At 52.4% G+C, this 17,268-nt stretch overlaps 6 protein-coding genes across 6 annotated transcripts; 2 read left to right on the top strand and 4 right to left on the bottom strand.

The window, feature by feature from the left end:
- Positions 1-287: 287 nt before the first annotated feature.
- Positions 288-2,058, bottom strand: E0L32_003892 (uncharacterized protein; the record flags this gene model as incomplete). The annotated part of the gene is made up of 3 exons (XM_031138242.1): positions 288-943; positions 1,003-1,761; positions 1,827-2,058. The coding sequence occupies 3 exons, from the start codon at positions 2,056-2,058 to the stop codon at positions 288-290; spliced, it is 1,647 nt and encodes a 548-aa protein (XP_030997954.1).
- Positions 2,059-3,948: 1,890 nt separating this feature from the next.
- E0L32_003891 (uncharacterized protein) lies at positions 3,949-6,644 on the bottom strand (the record flags this gene model as incomplete). The annotated part of the gene is made up of 3 exons (XM_031138241.1): positions 3,949-6,181; positions 6,243-6,452; positions 6,556-6,644. The coding sequence occupies 3 exons, from the start codon at positions 6,642-6,644 to the stop codon at positions 3,949-3,951; spliced, it is 2,532 nt and encodes an 843-aa protein (XP_030997953.1).
- A 566-nt stretch (positions 6,645-7,210) lies between these two features.
- On the top strand, positions 7,211-8,773 carry E0L32_003890 (uncharacterized protein; the record flags this gene model as incomplete). Its single annotated transcript, XM_031138240.1, has 1 exon — positions 7,211-8,773. The coding sequence occupies one exon, from the start codon at positions 7,211-7,213 to the stop codon at positions 8,771-8,773; it is 1,563 nt and encodes a 520-aa protein (XP_030997952.1).
- A 577-nt stretch (positions 8,774-9,350) lies between these two features.
- Positions 9,351-11,087, bottom strand: E0L32_003889 (uncharacterized protein; the record flags this gene model as incomplete). Its single annotated transcript, XM_031138239.1, has 1 exon — positions 9,351-11,087. The coding sequence occupies one exon, from the start codon at positions 11,085-11,087 to the stop codon at positions 9,351-9,353; it is 1,737 nt and encodes a 578-aa protein (XP_030997951.1).
- A 711-nt stretch (positions 11,088-11,798) lies between these two features.
- E0L32_003888 (uncharacterized protein) lies at positions 11,799-13,335 on the top strand (the record flags this gene model as incomplete). Its single annotated transcript, XM_031138236.1, has 7 exons — positions 11,799-11,957; positions 12,123-12,205; positions 12,267-12,359; positions 12,495-12,797; positions 12,891-13,020; positions 13,117-13,251; positions 13,324-13,335. The coding sequence occupies 7 exons, from the start codon at positions 11,799-11,801 to the stop codon at positions 13,333-13,335; spliced, it is 915 nt and encodes a 304-aa protein (XP_030997950.1).
- A 191-nt stretch (positions 13,336-13,526) lies between these two features.
- Positions 13,527-15,733, bottom strand: E0L32_003887 (uncharacterized protein; the record flags this gene model as incomplete). Its single annotated transcript, XM_031138235.1, has 7 exons — positions 13,527-14,517; positions 14,578-14,643; positions 14,706-14,903; positions 14,957-15,009; positions 15,069-15,305; positions 15,366-15,458; positions 15,527-15,733. 7 exons carry the CDS (start codon positions 15,731-15,733, stop codon positions 13,527-13,529), a joined length of 1,845 nt encoding a protein of 614 aa, XP_030997949.1.
- Between the last annotated feature and the right edge of the window lie 1,535 nt (positions 15,734-17,268).

Genomic DNA, 17,268 nt, shown 5'->3' with positions numbered 1-17,268 from the left:
CTGTGACACTGTAACTCATCCTCGACCATACGTAGAGTCCATTCATGCTTGTCCAGATGAGAACAGAGCCCGCAATGCCGCTGAAAGCAGAACAACGACTACTTACATACCAGGTTCATTTCAGTAAGGAATATGGCAGTGTGGGTGTGCCACGCGAGTGATGGCAACGCCAGTTTTGATAAATATGAGATTCATGAATATAAATAAAGCCCCCGACGATCCAGCTTCTACGAAGCAGGACCTTGCTGAAGGGCGGCGCATTGCTTCTATTACCAGTAAACGCCGCATTAGACGCTTTTAAGATCTTCGGCAGTAACAGCCTCGACATTGTGCGCCTTCTTCAGCGATTCCTTGACAGGGTTCTTCGCCTCAAAGATGGCATCCAGCTCTTCCAGGGTACGGCCACGAGTTTCGACAAAGAAGAAGTAAATCCAGGCAGTCTGAACGAAATTCCAGACCGTGTATATGATATAAAGCTTCCAACCGATGTTCTTTAGCGCAATAGGGGCACCGTATGTGTTGACAAACTCAGCCACGTTGAGAGTAAAGTTGTTGAGACCCATACCTTTGGCACGGGTATTTGTGTGGAGGCACTCGACAGGGTAGGCGACAACCAGAGGATTGATACCAGCAGAGTGAAAGATACCAACAAAGAATATGAATGCGATGGTGAGGTTGGAGACAGAGTCCGGTTGGCCAGGATGGAACTGCGAAGTAAGCCCGGTGAGGGCGATCAAGCAGACGCACATAGATAAGCAGCCCATCATGAGTAGTTTGCGGCGCCCAACCAGGTCGCAGACGAGGGATCCGATGGTTGCACCTCCCAAAGCCGAGATATAGTAGGCCAGGTTGAAGATGAGCAAGCGGTTCTGGGCAGTAATACCGATGCTGCGCAGGATGTTGGCTTGATAGTAGCCGGTAAGGTTCGAGCCACCCCATTGTCCTGTGCGGTGGTCAGTCTGGAAAATTATAACAAAAGTATTATCAAATCATAGTCCATACCAATTGCCGCAATTGACACCACGAGAAAGGTCCTATATCTGCTTGATCGAGAGTTGAAGAGCTCCGAGTAATCGTACCATCTCTTGTCAGAGGCTTGCTGTTTGATACTAGCTTGCATCTCGGCCATCTCAAGAGCAATCAGTGGCGAAGTCTCGTCTCCATCGGCATGGTACTTTGCCAGCACCTTCTTCGCCTCGTCAAAGCGGTCGTTGGCGATAAGCCACCGAGGAGTCTCAGGAAGAAACAGGGAGAACAGGATGACTATTGAGGACGGAACGATTTGCAGCCAGAGCGGGATTCTCCAAGACAGACTTGACTTGATAGGCCCAGTGCCGTAGGCAATGGAGCTAGACAGAATGGCGCCAATAATCCACAGCGAATTGTACAGGAGTGTAGCTGGGCCTCTCCACGAGGGAGGTGCTGTTTCGGTGACGAAGGCTGGAGCTGCGGATCTGACAATAGCGACACCGAAGCCAGTCATGAATCGGCCTCCCATATATGCGCCAGAAGTCTTGGCCGTCGCCATAATGATGGCACCGACTTCAACTACACAGGCACCGCCAAACATTCCCCATCGGCGACCCCATTTGTCAGACGCGGGGCCGGCGATGAAGGAACCACTAAGGTTGCCGATGGTGTAGATTGCCGTGACGATGCCAAGGTAGCCGCCTGTCTTTGGGACATCGAGGTCTTTGTGCCAGCGGTCGTTCGAGTTCATGGCACTCATGAGGGAGCTGTCGAATCCGGTACCCCATGAATCTATGACAACACTGGTTAGCCTGCGATACCTCAACAAGAGAAATCTATCAGGAAGTAAGGCATACTGCAGTAGGCAACAAAGAGAAAGAAAAGCATCTGGATAGATGCCAATGAGGTCCATCTCGGTTTGTGCGCGTTGACTTGAGCGGTCATCTGGTCGCGGAGCTCATCGCTGTCCAGGGCGACAGTATGGGCTTTGAAGTCTAGACCAGCATCCGGGGCCGAAACAGTGTTTGCTCCGGAACTTTCAATGTTTGCGGCGGCATAGCCTGGGTGTACTCGAGTTGCGTCAGCCATGGTTGCTATTCTGATACGCTGTCTGACTGCAGCTTGGAGTGGCTGGACAATTTGCAATCGTCACAGCCGCAGCCGTCAAAGGATTTATAGATGGGAGGTCTTCAATTCAATGCGGAGGAAAGGCGAGGCTCAGCTCCGTCTATGTTCCCCAACCCCGTGGGGTACATCTTTACGCGATGCAAAGGCAATATGTTAAAGAGGGATAGCCTCCCGGACGGGATGTAGTGCCGCGAGGTCGTGACAGTTTGCTCTCCCGATACCTAATTTTCTCCTAGACCCGCATGTAAGGCAGAGGAGGCCCACACAGTGAGAGTGGGACGTAATTCCCTGTAGCTTAGTACATCTGATCTTAGCAAGCATTAACTGTCTTTTCAGCACAACTGTAGCACGTAATCGCGTTAGTGCACATAGTCCCTCTAGGCTATTGCGCCAAAGCTTTACCTGTTGCTGGCGTCGTTACATCTTCCATCCCGCAGCCGTCTCAACATCTCCACAGGATCCTGCATATCCCGCATCCCTCATCCCGCAGCTGCGTCGTCAAATGCCTATGAGATGCGATGCACCAAACCACGAATCGAAGCGGGATATCTTATCAATGGCCTGACAGACCTAGAAGGGTAGAATGAACGGCGAAAACCTGGGCTGATCTTAACACAGTTATCAGCACTGTACCGTGGCTTCTGCCGGCGTCCAAAGAGCCAGTCACCTTTTGACGTACAACAAGAAGCATGACTACCGACACGAGCCAACCCATCGTCACAGGCCGATCCGAGGGGCCATATGCGCAGATCATATTGTTTGGTGATTCAATCACAGAAAACTCTTTCGACCCGGCCAAGGGGTTTTCGTACGCAGCGGCGTTATCTCATGGTAGAGTCAACTTCAACTTTCCGAATGAAAGCCGACAGGGAAGGTAACAGTTGGGGCATGACAGCATTCAAGCGACGTTTGGACGTGATCAACAGAGGATTTTCGTAAGATCACTCTGCGGCAGTAATAGACCAAGACGACTGATTGAAAGGACTGCAGTGGATACAACACTGATCATGCTCTTGCTGTTCTGCCAAAGTTCATTCCCACCACTACTCAAGCCAAGGTTGAACTACTGGTGAGACACATACCCATGAAAACCTAGACTGCCACATCACCCATCTTACAAGAGTAGATAATCTGCTTTGGGGCCAACGACTCTTGTCTTGAGAATGACCCCACAGGGCATCACGTTCCCTTGGATGTGTATCGGGATAACATAGCGGCTATCATCACCAATTCCAAAGTGCAAGAGCACAGGCCTTCAGTCCTACTCGTAACTCCACCCCCGATCAACGAACACCAACGCATGGTCGCCGATCAAGCACGAGGCTTCGGTACTGAATTGCGTCGAACCGTCAGAAACACGCAGCAATACGCGCAGGTATGCAAAGACGTTGGAAGCCAGCTCCACGTGCCAGTCGTGGACATCTGGACTGCGTTCATCAAGCATGCGGGATGGAAAGAGGGGGATGATATAATCGGGAGTCACCACCTTCCCGTCAATCAGCGGCTGCAAGAGCTTTTTACTGATGGTAGTCATTTGATCCTCGAACATCTTTGAAGCCCCTGACTTGCTGACAGTACATGGTAGGTCTCCATCTGACTGCCGCGGGTTATAACCTTCTGTTTGAAGAGGTGTTCCAGGCCATTCGAGCCAATTTTCCTACATTAGACCCAGAGAAAATGCCATTTTGCCATTCACCCTGGGATGTAGCTGCTAAAATAAGGCAGGGAGGATGAATGTTGACAGAATTTTATGAGATGGCAATATCAGAAGATCTGTGAAGAGAGTTCATACAATGCCATAGTCACGCCGTCTATAACTAGTCTAAACTACTCGACTAGTATTTTGACATACTACATACCGTAATATCTCCATTGCAGCCCCTCCTGTAAGCCTGGTGCAACCACCCGCAGCTTTTGACCAGGAACGACATCGAGTGCATTATCACTGAAGTGCACACCAACGTTGGTAAACCACAATCCTTTGACTGGTCTCGCGGCAGAAATGATCAAGTCTTCACCTCGTACCTCGACCTTCAGCTCCCGGTCGGGGAAGGTGAGATGCTTGAGGGGCTGAGGCCAGTCCACGTCATGAGAAACAAGGACTCCGTTTGCGTCATATATCTCGGATACAATGACGGTAGGCTCAGCTTCAGGGCCTTCAGCATCACTGATGATATCGGTCGTTCCAGTCGCCTTAGCCTCGATAATTTGCTCAACAGCGTCGCGCACTTCCTTTCCAGTCTTAATGCTGATAAACCTCACGCGACTCTTGAGCGTCTGGATATCGGTGGTAGCGTTTGCGATCCATACTGAGAATATGGACTCCCTTTTGGGATAGATATGAGGGGTAGCATGTGCAATAACACCTGCAGCGTCTGCTTTGATCTTGCCGTTGCAGAAGGCCTCATGCTGATGGTTCGGCCTGGGGTTGACCTTCAACTTGCGCGAGATGCCGGTGCCAACGTTTCGCATAGCGCGAGCAATAGTATAGTAAGCCATCTTGGGGCGCTCAAAATGATCGACAATAGCCCAGCTAGTCACGGGCCAGGAGTCACCCAGCTGCCAGACAAGGGTACCTCCACACTCGCGTCCCTCAAAAAGGCGGCGCCAGCCGCGGTATGCGTAGTACATTGCCTCGCCTTGGACAAGCTGTGAGAGGTAGACGAACGGCTCAAGCTCGAAAGACATCCTGACGCTCTCACCAATACACGTGAACATGCGCTTTTCGTAACCGTGGGCTTTGTTGTGGAATTCAAAAGACTTGCTTTGCACGTGTTGATCTTCGTCGTCTCCAAAGAAGGTCTCTTTTACGGTGGCCACGGACGGACAAGAGATCATTCCAAACTCTGATATAAACCGAGCGGGCACGTCGGGATATCTCTGGTAGGGCAAAAGCATGCCACTTGAAACATTCCAAATGTGGACATCTCCGATGGTGCGGTCGCTGTTGTTGTCGACACCACCGAATGGCGACCCGGGCCAGTAAATGGCGCCAGGAGAGTACTTCTGCACAAGATCGGGCAGCGTTCTCTCGTAGGTGACTCGAGCGCCGAATGTTGACTTGGCCCACTGCTCTTCCGGCATTTGCATGTCATGCTTCAGTCCCTCGTTGGCGACCTGATAGTCTTCGTTGTTGCCTGCCCAGATGGCAAGGGATGGGTGCGATCTCAGACGCCTGATGTTCTGAGCTGCCTCCTCTGTGACACTGTCGATAAACCACTTGTCGGTAGGATAGTTTCCACAGGCGAACAAGAAATCCTGCCAGACGAGCACGCCTTGTCTGTCACACTCGGCGTAGAATGCGTCGTCTTCATAGATTCCACCACCCCAGATTCGGATCATGTTCTGGTTGCCTCTGACGGCAATCTCGATCCAACGCTTGTACCTGTCTGGCGTCATGCGAGGAAGGAAGTTGTCGCCTGGAATCCAATTGCTTCCACCAGCGAAGATTGGAATTCCGTTCACTCTGAAGTAGAATGATGTTCCCTCTTTGAGTGGGTCTTGTATGAGTTCGACGCGTCGAAAACCGATAGTCTGAGCTTTTGTGTGCAACACTCTTCCAGCAGCTGACCGCAACCAAACTTGCAGTTGATACAAAGGCTGTGCTCCATGCGTGTGTGGGTACCACAATTGCGGCTGGGTCACCGGGATGCTGGTTGATCCATTCACAGCTTGGGTGGTACTGATGACAGACCCGTCTGGCCGCTTGAGCTCAACCTCGACCGAGTGATGCTCGACTTTAGGCTCCACGTCTATGGCGATTTTCAGGACGGCCTGAGTAAAGTCGTCTGCAAGATCAATATCGACATGGATGTCGTCGATACGGGAGGTGTACCGCTCGAGGCTAACAGGTTTCCATGGTCCGCATGTCATAAAGGAGGGGCCCCAGTCCCAGCCAAAGTGATATTGCGCCTTGCGCACGTAGATTCGACCATAGTGGCCGTTCCAACAGATACGATCACCGTACTTTGCGCGCAAAGCCTCTCCCTTGTCATACGCAGATTCAAACGTGATCTCTAACTCGTTCTCTGGCTTTAAAAGATGTCTCACATCAACACGGTGGCCGATGAACATGTTCTCCGTTCTATGGCATCCAGTTAGTTTGTTGGCAACATTTCTCAACACACCAGCTCGGGAACACATACCTAAGTATCTCAGACCCGTTGAGCTTGACCGTGGCAAACGTGTCAAGGCCCTCAAACACCAGGTCTGCGAGCTCCTCTGTGGCTACAGGCGCAGCCTTGAAGTTGGTTGTGTAGACCCAGGTCTTGTGTTGAATCCATTGCAGATCTGCCTCGTTCTGGCCAACGAACGGGTCCGGAATGAGTCCAGCGGCCAGGAGGTCAAGATGGATACTACAAGATGGACCTGTTAGCTAAGCGTCATGTGTAGGCACTCGGAGCACTGTTGAGTATTGTTGTGAAGCATCTAGAGTATGTCTTAGCAGGCTGTACTTACTTGGTGGTGGGAGCATCCAGCCGGCCAGCGAAACTAGCGTCCGCGGCGTCTCTCCAGTTCCAGGATGTGAGCGTCTGCTTGGTCAACATTGTCACGATTTGTCGGCCCGGATTGCCTTGTTGAATTGGTTGTGACAGCCATGGACTGCACATGCGCCACCGCTCGATGTTATAAAACTTGCCAAGCAATGAATCCTGCCGGAGAAGTATCCGTGATGGTGAAGCGCGCGTGTGCCCGCAATCGGCGCCCCTGGACTTTCCCTGCGGGATGCCTCTGCGGGATGAGCGCCAAGCCGGCGTCACTTGCTGGTCCCGCAGCAACCTCAGTAGCGCACTGCAACAACGCCGATGAGGGCGAGGAGGTGAGGGGCACACAACATTGGCTCCAAAGCGGACGACGTTGGAGGGGCAATCATCACTCCGAGCTACCCCAGAAAATGGCGTCGTGCTAGGGCATTGGCGCGATCAACACAGCCACTTCCAAGAATACAACAACGGCAGACCAGGCTAGGGTGCTACGGCACAGTGACAGGGGGGTTGAAGTTTGGCCGAGGATAACGTGTATATAAAATCAGTGGGTTATTCATGATGATCTCGATAGATTGTTTAGCAAGACGAGCCTCTTGTCTTCTCCTCATCGTCCTTTGTTCGCCATGATGTTCCTCAAGACTATCGTCACCGTGGCGTCTCTGCTGGCCGCCACGGTCCAAGGCGGTTACGTTGGTTACCCGCGACCCTCCATCTACAGCAAGTCGGCCCATTTCTCTCTCAAGGTCAATGGCACCGACATGTATACGGTCAGTTATGCTGGCTACGACTACGTCCAGTTCTCCATGGATGAAGGCTACGACACCGAGATCATTATTGAGGCCAGAGATCAGGCGTCGATCAACAGTTACACCATTACACCCCAAGCGCTACCAATCAAAGCTAGGGTAGATGGCAAGAAGCTGATCTTCAAGATGAAGAAAGCCCACTACCTCATCGTCAAGATCAACAGCATGAAGGAATTTGTTGTCGGCGCCGACCCCAGCGAGACCAATGTTCCCAAGCTTGGTGCGTCCAATGTTTTCAACGTACTGGACTATAAGGCGGATAATACTGGTGCTGCGATCACCGCGGGCGTTCAGGCTGCGATAGACGCCGCCGCGAAACGGCCTGGAAGTATTGTCTACGTGCCGCCCGGACTATATCTTGTTGGCAACCTTGTCATCCGCGACAGGACTTCCCTCTACCTTGCCGGTGGCTCAGTGCTCCGCTTCACTGGCAAAAAGTCCGACTACAAGGTCATGTACACCAAGTCGGATCTCGGCGATGGCACATGGTGGATCTCCACGGATAAGGATACCACCGGTATTAAAATCTTTGGCCGAGGCACCATCGATGGAAATGGTTACAACACGAGGAAGAACACTGGTGCCGACAAGTTCATGGCAAGCATGGTCGTTCCCGCTGGCACAAAGGATTTCCACATGGACGGCGTCCTCGTTCGTGATAGCTCCTTCTGGGCTGTAAACGTTGTCCAGGTGCAGGACTCCACCTTCACGAACCTGAAGATCTTTGATCGCTTTGATGTAACCCAGGACGACGGCATCGACATCAACGAGTCGTCCAATGTCAAGGTGCGCCGTGTCATTGCTATCGCCAACGACGACAGTTTTTCTGCAAAGACCTGGCCCTACAAGACCGGAACAACGGTCCCCTTTCCATACCAGCCTCGCCCAAACAACAAGATCTGGTTTGACGATTGTCTTGCCTGGACTCTATGCTACGCCTACAAGATCGGAGAGGGCGTCTGGGAGGAGCAGTCTGAGATCACGTTCCAAAACAGCTATGTCTACTACGCGGGCGTCGGGTGCGGCATCAATCACAAGTACGGTTCAGCGTCCGCCAGGAACATCACTTGGCAGAACATCGACATTGAGCGTCTGGGCGGTTCTCCCGGCGGCCAGGCCGCATGGGCCACTCTTTACGTCAACTTTGTCAAGCAAGGTGCCGGTCCGATTGGCCCTGGCATCCTTCTCAAGAACATTAAGGCCCGCATGAAGGGGAAGCAGCGTGGCTTGATCCAAGGCTACGATGCCTCGTCCACCATCAGTGATGTGACCTTTACCGACATTTATATGGAGAACAGCCCGAACCCTGCGACCTCCTTCGACGCGCTGAACATGGAGCGCACAAATTTCTACTCCAACATCAACATCAAAAACACAAAGTAATCCTGACATGACAACAAAATCTGGAGTCAGTTACTTGCAATGGCACGCAAGGTGGTACGCCTCTTTATCAAAGGACGATTGCTTGTACTTCTCCTTCGTCCTGGCATATGCACTCGATATTGGCCAAGCTCTTTGGATCTTGTGGGAATTCTACAAGAGACTTACTTTAGCACTAGACAGACCTTGAAAACGAGGTGTTTGAAAAGAAACCTGTCAAGTCGATATAGGTAGTTTATGTGTGAATGACTCGTTGAAAATGACATGTGTGGTCAGTGAGCATGTACACCGTATTAATGCGAGACTCCCCGATCCCTGCTCAATTGGTGCCCACTGCGGGTCGCTCGGCGGCCCTGCCACGATCCTTAATCCTGGGCTTCAGGGCGACTAGGGAAGGATCTTGGTGGTGATCTGCACAGCGAAGGATCCACCTGAATCTCGGCATGATCTGATGCGATCAATCCTAAAATAAACATGAACATATTTAGAACCTCTATCGAGCTTTGTCCACATCCAATTGCGTGCATGTCATAGCTTGGGAAGAGGAGCCACGTCAACGAGAATAATTTGCCAAAGTTGATCACGATGTCTGCAGCGTTTCTAACTGCATAGCCTTCCTTGCTTCGTCGTCAACGCCTGACGCCCACAATTTCTTATCATACGCCAGCACTGCTCCCTCGTCCAGCAACCTCTGCTGAAGCTTCTCGATGCTGACATGTTCCGCGGCGACGCCTGCGTCCAGAGCCAGGCAAGCGGCAACACCAGCTGCCTGTCCAAGAGCCATCCAGCACGGCTCCATACGTAGCGTGGAGAAACCAATATGAGTAGCCGAGACGGGGACTGGGGCAAGGAGGTTGCTGACTGGCGCATCGGGGACCATCACGCCGTACGGCACAGGATACGGCGTACAACGGTAGCTAAAGAAGCCGTCTAGATGAACACGGCCAGGCTCACGCTTGCGCACGGCATGCGAGTCGAGGGCATAGTGGCTGGCCGTGATGCTGTCTTTCTGAACAGAAGGCCGTCTTGTTTTGGAGTTATCGTCCACTCGGCCCTTGGTCGTCCCATCGTGCATGACCACACCGTCCGGGTGCCGGGGCACCAGCACATGCATGTCGTTGGCCGTAAAGATGTATTTGCCCTTCATCCTGCGACCTTCGCGAACGTACAACTGGCGCGGGAAATGTCCGTTTTCCACATATTCGTCCGCAGCCCAGCCCCACTGGCTGCATGCATCACGAAACCATTGGGGTAGCGCCTCATCGGTCTGCGCGAAGTAAAGCAGGCCTTCGGTGTATTCGCGTAGGCGCTTGGCAAACGCATCTCTCCACGCCCAGCTGGATGTAGGGTAGGGCCAGTTTTCCTCGGGCAGATCCGTAGAAATAAAAGCAAAGTGTTGGTTATTGCCGTCCCACTTCGCATTTGGCAGTTTGCAGTTGCTCAAGAGACGTCGAATACCGTCGAGCTTGTGCGGGATGGGCAACTCGTTGCGGTCCGCTCGCTTCAGGTTTTCGGCAAACATCTCTTCTGTGCATTCCAGGACATCGACACCTGTGTGGAGGCCCGATCTGACGTCGTGTATCAACGAAACGAACTCAGCCCGGTTGTAGTTCTCTGGTCTTTTGATAGGAGCACGGTTTTGAGGGTCATCCGTGACACAAAGCCTATAATTGAAGGCTTGAACCGCGTTGTCACCGGCATGAGTGGATCCAGCGCACTCAGGTCCATTCCACAGCTTGTAGAGCCTTCCAGCCCCGATCTCATTGTATTCCTCAACGCCCTCCCGCCCAACGAAGAACGGAACCCCGGCAGCAGCAATGAGGTCGCCCTCGTAAGAGGCATCCAAGAAGAAACGACCGGGGACGGTTTCCACCTGGTTTGTATCCAGGTTGGTCACCTGGACAGCCGAGATCCTGTCTCCATCCCATTGGACGTTCTCGGGCTCGAAGTCGAATTGCCGCCTGGTCACGATCTTGATCCGAGGGTATTCCGCCAGCCAGTCATGGAAGATTTGCTCAGCGACGCGGGGCTCAAAGCGATACCCATCGGAACAATCTTTAGCTTGGGCCGAGTCGGCGCCGTATGTCGAGACATAGTAGGCTTTGATCCTGCGCACGAACTCGAGGAATAGACCTCCAGTTGCGCCGCGGGTGGCAATGTCGGTGGCACCAAGGCCGTTGGCCGGAAGACCGCCAATAAAGGCGGTGCGCTCAAGAATGATACTCGTCTTACCAAGCCGCGCCGCTTCGATAGCTGCCGTAATGCCACCAGGCGTCGCCTGGAGGATGACGAGGTCATAGAGTGCCTCAACAGTCATCGTGACAACGGTCGAAGGAGGAACTGAAGCCTATGAAACCTCAGGGCAACGACAATTACCCTTGCAAGCCCTCGATGGCGTCGCCAGGTTTATCAGCAAAAACCTAGCCGCCTCAAAACACATCAAACGGTCCTCGATCGGCAGCCAAACCGAACAATAAGCGGCAAACCTTCTGCCAAATCCGTATTGGCGGAGTTTGAAAGCGGGGTTATCTCGAGAACCGACGGGCGTTTTTCCGATTTGGACGTCAGTAGGTGCGGGCCCATCGGTCATCATCACTTCCCATCCCGCACTGCCGCGTCCAGTCGAGAGTCGAGTTGTTCGAGACGGTAAATACCTAGCATTTGACCGGTCCGATAAAATTTGGGGAAAACCTAGGTATCCCACAGCCATGCACTGGTTCCTGGCTATGACGCGCTCCCCCGCACGCAGCTTATTTGCCCCTCACGAGCAGTGTGTTTTCTCTTGGAGTCTCCAACTTCTCGCCATCCCGCACCAAATCCAGCCCAGGCCCTCGCGTTCATCCCGCCAGGCCGTTCGCGGGGCCTTTCATGGCGAAGAGTGTCATGATCTGTTCTCCCCCTGCTTTCTCTGTCCTTAACCAGTTTCTGGCCAAAGACTGATTCTCCTTTATATCGAGTAACACTGACTTCTTTCTTTTCCCTGAATCCAACACCGATAACTGTTTACTAGCGAGCAGCGACAACAAGGATGTCTTCCGGTCAGGGAACCAAGCGTACCTTCAAGCTCAATATCGGCAACGAGATACCAGCCATTGGCTTTGGTACCTGGAAGTCTGAGCCACAAGACGCCTACAACTCGGTAATCTCGGCTCTCAAGGCAGGCTACAGGCATATTGATACTGCGTTTGTGAGTTTTTATCCACGACCCCATCATAATGGGAGAGAATGTAGGCCTGGGCGCGCTGCGCATAACCAAGCACGCACGGCTGGGCGTCGATGCCGATTCCTTGATGATGCCATCTAAATCCTCGCTCCGGAAGACCAGCCCGCTGATGTCTGAGCCTCCGCGCAGAACTACGGAAATGAAGGCGATGTCGGACGCGCCATCAAGGACAGCGGAGTTCCCCGAAGCGAGATATTCCTGACAACAAAGCTGTATGTGAATTGGCGAGCGTTGAGAGCGGACACCTAACAGTAACGACTTGATAAACATCAGATGGAGCACCTATCACACGAGGGTCGCCGAGAACCTAGATCTGTCACTCCAGCGTCTTGGCGTCGACTACCTTGACTTGTGGCTGATGCATTGGTAAGAGAAGAGTCTGCCTAGCTCACCACCAGATGCTTGGCACCTCGGTTTTCCGCCATAGGCATAGGATTATCCGTTGGCGCCATCGCAGTTCTCCGCATAAACCAATTCCGTGTCTAACTAGCGCACTATCAGGCCCGTTGCGATGAATCCCAACGGAAACCCGCCGCTCTTTCCCCTGCTTGAGGATGGCACACGAGACCTGCAACGCGACCGCCATTTTGCCGCTACATGGCGCGACATGGAGGCGCTGCAAGGCACCGGCAAGGTCCGAGCGATCGGAGTCGCCAATTTTGACGTACATAACCTTGAAGTTCTCCGTACCCAGTGTACGGTCGTTCCCGCTGTCAACCAGGTCGAGCTCCACCCTTACCTCCAGCAGCCGAAGCTCAAGCAGTACTGCGATGCCAAGGGCATACACATTACTGCCTATTCGCCGTGAGTGATCAACCACATGCGCCACAGAGATGCTTTGGCGGGCAAAGCGCTGCCTTCAGTCAACCAATACTGATGTTTTGTGTCCGGAAAAAGGATCGGAAATGGCAGCCAGGATCTCCTCAATGAGGCGTGCCTCGTAGACATTGCCAAGAAGCACTCATGCGACACGGGCGCAGTCATGCTGGCGTGGGGTCTGCAGGCCGGTCACAGTGTGATACCCAAGGTGCGTCCGGGCCGAATGCAATCACCAAAACAAAGACAGAGACGTTACTTTTGAGCAGAAACTGTGTGCTGATAAAGAGAGTCTCGGCATCAATAGTCCGTTAAAGAGTCTCGTATCAAGAGCAATCTCGAGGCTGCCAACATGAGTCTTTCGGAAGAGGAGATGAAGTCCATCTCCACGCTGGACAAGGGCCACCGATACTGTAATCCTCCGTGGGGTGTTACGGTCTTTGTGAGTTTAGAACTAGGCCATGCCATTTCTAACTCTCTTGCTTCGATGACTAACAACCATCATTCCCAATAGCACGATGAGTAAACGAAGGACATTTCATCCAGGCCTATAAATAAATACCTATCATAGCTGTGAGCAAATAATCAGAATGCTTGCAGCTTTCAAGGTCAATCTTCTGGCCGTTTTGGGAGAAATTGATTGACAAATATCGGTTGTGAATCTTATTGAGACAATGTACGCTGCCTGCCTGCCTGCCTGCCCACCTGTTTGTCTAGCTAGAAACCAAGATTATCATTAAGTGACCTCAAAACCTGACTATACTCTTGAGCATTGCTATTCCGCCTCATAGACAGTATAGTCGATGCATGCTGCACGATGATCCGCCAATGGCTCCTGCATGCCTGATTGTTGCCGTTGGTGATAGCTGCCTCCATGCCGTGTAATACCGATGCGATGGGAGCCTGTGTTATGGATGCTGTACTTCCCGTCTGTGGGGATTGGAGGTTCCCTTCCGAGATGTATGAATGGTCATCCATAGGGCTGTCAATGTCCTCACCGTCGCTGGTGCGGCTAATGATATATGCCCAAAGCGTCAGGACGCCGAAGTACAAGGCCGACGGCTCATATCGCGAGTATGAGGCCGGAAATGTGGCGGGCCCAACCACAAAGGTGCCAGCACTTTGGCTGGCAGTGATCTCAGCACCAGCTACCGGTGTCAAGAACAAACGCAAAAGATGCACAGCGTGACGGGCCGGCTCTGGTCCTACTTTGTGCTTGGTGAGGAGGCGAATGATTGCGGATCTAGTGTGTTGCTTAGGTGTCCGACCTGTTCTTGAGAAGCCATCATTCGCGGCCCGTTCGAGATCGTCCAAAGGTGTGAATAATGATATTGCAGTGAAGTGATATACGGTCCTTCCATGTATCTTCATCATCCCATCCGGTCCCGCCATGAGCCGGGCATGGATGGCCGGCAGGACGGCGCCTAAGCGTGCTAAGGCTTGCTTGGTATCGAAGAATGGGTCTTGCCGACGTTGGAGCAAGTCTAACACAACAGATGCCAGACCCAGAAGAATCATCAAGTTGGAGAACTGCGTGAGATTCGGTGGTATATTCGTAGACTCCGGCATAGATAAAAGGTTATGGCAAACGAGATGGTACTTCGCCCGATACGTTGTGCCGTCTTGCTTGATGTAGGCACCATGGCTCGGAACTTGCCAGTCCCCTTCCTCGGATGGAAGCTCGAGTTTCATGGAGTAAATGGAAAGGCTGTCATTCGGTAAGTGACCGCAACCACAGCAGAGAAAAGGAATGCAACGGAGAACTTACATGCTTCGTTCATGCCCGAAGAATAACGCATGTTCTACGTCGAGAGCAAAGACAAAATATGCCAACCTGCAGTAGTGAGCATTGAGAGCCAGTCTCATTCAAAAGACCTCCCCCCATTCTGTTCTTACCTCTTTGCACTCTCATGATCAATACGCTTCTGCCACTCGTTTTTGTCGACAGAATCCGCGCTTGTGCGTGCGCTGCTATAGGCCAACTCAAACAACCCAAGGCGGCGGGACAAAGTGACAATGGTGCCGTGGAATATGTCACTCAATTCCATCGATACACGGTCGGCAAGGTACATTCCAGAGAGCTCTACCAAAAGCCTGGCAAAATTAGCTGGGTGCGAAGGGACGAGGGGAAGGCGGCTTTAAATTACATTGCTTGAAGAATTGGCAGATCCGCCAAATATATTGTGTTCTTGTCGACGTACTGTTGAAGCAGAGTCAGATGAAGCTTTTAAGACCTGTATGTACAGAGCAATGGCTTACTCGAAGCAGTTCTGATCGTACGTGGGCCATTAAGGAGCATCCCAACTGCCACAAGGCTGGCTCCTGGGCAATGAGCAGCCCGACACAGAATACAGAAGCACACAGCTCTCTCGGGACAAGATCAAAACTGAACGTTGGCTGGTGAAAGATGGGCAGCGAGTCCATTATGAACACAAAAGCGTTGTTCAGTATCGTATGAATGTCTTGAGTAGCGAGTGGATGGTTCGCCTCGACGACCTGTGGGCCTTGTGTCAGCTAATCGGTACCCATACTGCACGGTTATGACTCGTAACTAACCGGCGCAAGCGCGGTGAGAAAGTCATAGACTTCTTGGCTTATATACAGGTCTTGGGTGGAACTGGGGTTCATCCAGTCATCATTCAGAGTCGGCTGGAACAGGTCAGCTAAGATTGGCTCCAAGTGACTCTGGTTGGTCGTATTTGCTCGAGACTACTCACAAAACCAGGCATCTCATTTGTTGATGCCATAGGCCCCGATGGATCAGTGTGCACGGGCAGAACCGGGAGAGGATACTGCTGAAGCCAGCCCCAGTCGGGGGCGAGGTCGACGCTCGGTGATGGAAAAGGGAAGAGGTCGCCAGTGATAGGTAGAGGTACGACGTCATCGACAGCGCCCGTGCCATTCACAGAGCTGTTGATCGGCATTGTCGTCGGTGGGAACTGGGTCACATCTTCAGCTCCGGGGTAAATGTGCCGGGAGGCGAGAGAGTTCTGGGGTTGATGGCCTTCTTGCGGGGTTGGTGAAGAGCCGTCCATCGGCGGCAGGCCCTCACGGTCAGCCACGCGGCCCGGCCTAGGACCTTTGCCGTGCTTCAGGGTGAGGTGTCTCTGCAGGAGATCCCTCCGATAGAAGAGACGTTCGCATTGCGGACATTGAATGGTGGCATTCGTGTCTGAAATCCTTGGTCAGCCAATCGCGTAGCATGCATGGTTGTGGACAGAGCGCGTATGTACGATTGAGTTTGTGACGCGTCAAGTGCTCGGCCCTGCGGAAACTCTTGCCACAGTCAGGGTGGTCGCAATAATGCCGATTCAAAGACCTCCCGTTATTAGGCGAGGCGTTCTCCATGAGTTCTTCCTTGGACCCCGCCGAGGAGTCGGTGTGCGGGCGCGTGCCTGACAGGCGTACGGATTCCGAGCACTGTGAAGCCGTGAAGGTGTGGTCATTTCATCGGGATGGCGACTTCGCCGCTGAGTGAGCGATTGAGTGGTTTGAGGCTAGTCATGTGCCTCTGGAACATTATTAGCCTTGGCCTTGGCCCTGCCCGCCCTGGTACAAATGTGGCACGGCAGCGTTGTGTGGTGCTTTCAGTGCGTGGCTACTAGCTAAGGCTGATCAGGGATGGCTCCGTGTCGAGCCCTCGAGGCGCACTTTGTAGGTACCTCTGGGCCTCGGAGCATCGGACATTCCGCAGCCGCCGTGGATTTTATGAACCACATCACATGTGGTGCGCGATAGCGATGCAACGAACTATGCCCTTTCGGGAAAATCGTGGAAAACACATAGCTTGGCCGGCACACACCATACTCGTGACTGGAATCATGACCAAAGTGGAATGAAGATTGTCCGAGCGCTGGGGGGCCACGACCAGACGAGTATTGTATCCTGCGCCATGAAGCATCATCATAGGGACCTGGCAAGACCAGGGTTGAAGGTAAGCTTCAAGACTTGGTACATTGAGAACTATCTGGTGTAGACATCTGGAGATCTTGATTAACTACATTGACCTTGGCAGGAGGCTTGATATTCATGTACCTCTCGGTACAGAGGGTTGGGGTCTGGACATTGATACACGATCACTGTTGTAAGTGACGATGGTTGAACAAAAGGAGACAGGTCGTGTAAGTTCGTTCGAACTTATTCAGCCATGAGCAAGAGATTGGGTCTCAATTCTATCCAATCTGACCCAATCTGACCCACAAGGAGTGCTGCTCTTCCTAGCCAGCTGACCAGATTATCAACCTACCATGCAAGGAGAACTATTCCAAGAGCTCCTTTCTCAACTCAGCGATTAGAAGAACCTGCAATCTCTTTATGCATGCTCTCGGGCTGGTAAGAAGCAGTGCTCCCACGAGATCACTACAAAACCAAATTCCGTATCTTTATATGTTTCCTATTATCCCAATTGGAGTATAGGAATACTGGAGGTGCTGGCCCTCGCGTCGGCAATCTCATCTTA

Source organism: Thyridium curvatum (assembly GCF_004353045.1).
Source record: "Thyridium curvatum strain D216 chromosome Unknown NODE_18_length_519074_cov_76.432364, whole genome shotgun sequence".
Classification (NCBI taxonomy): Eukaryota; Fungi; Ascomycota; class Sordariomycetes; order Thyridiales; family Thyridiaceae; genus Thyridium; species Thyridium curvatum.
This window is presented reverse-complemented; position numbering and strand designations above follow the sequence as displayed.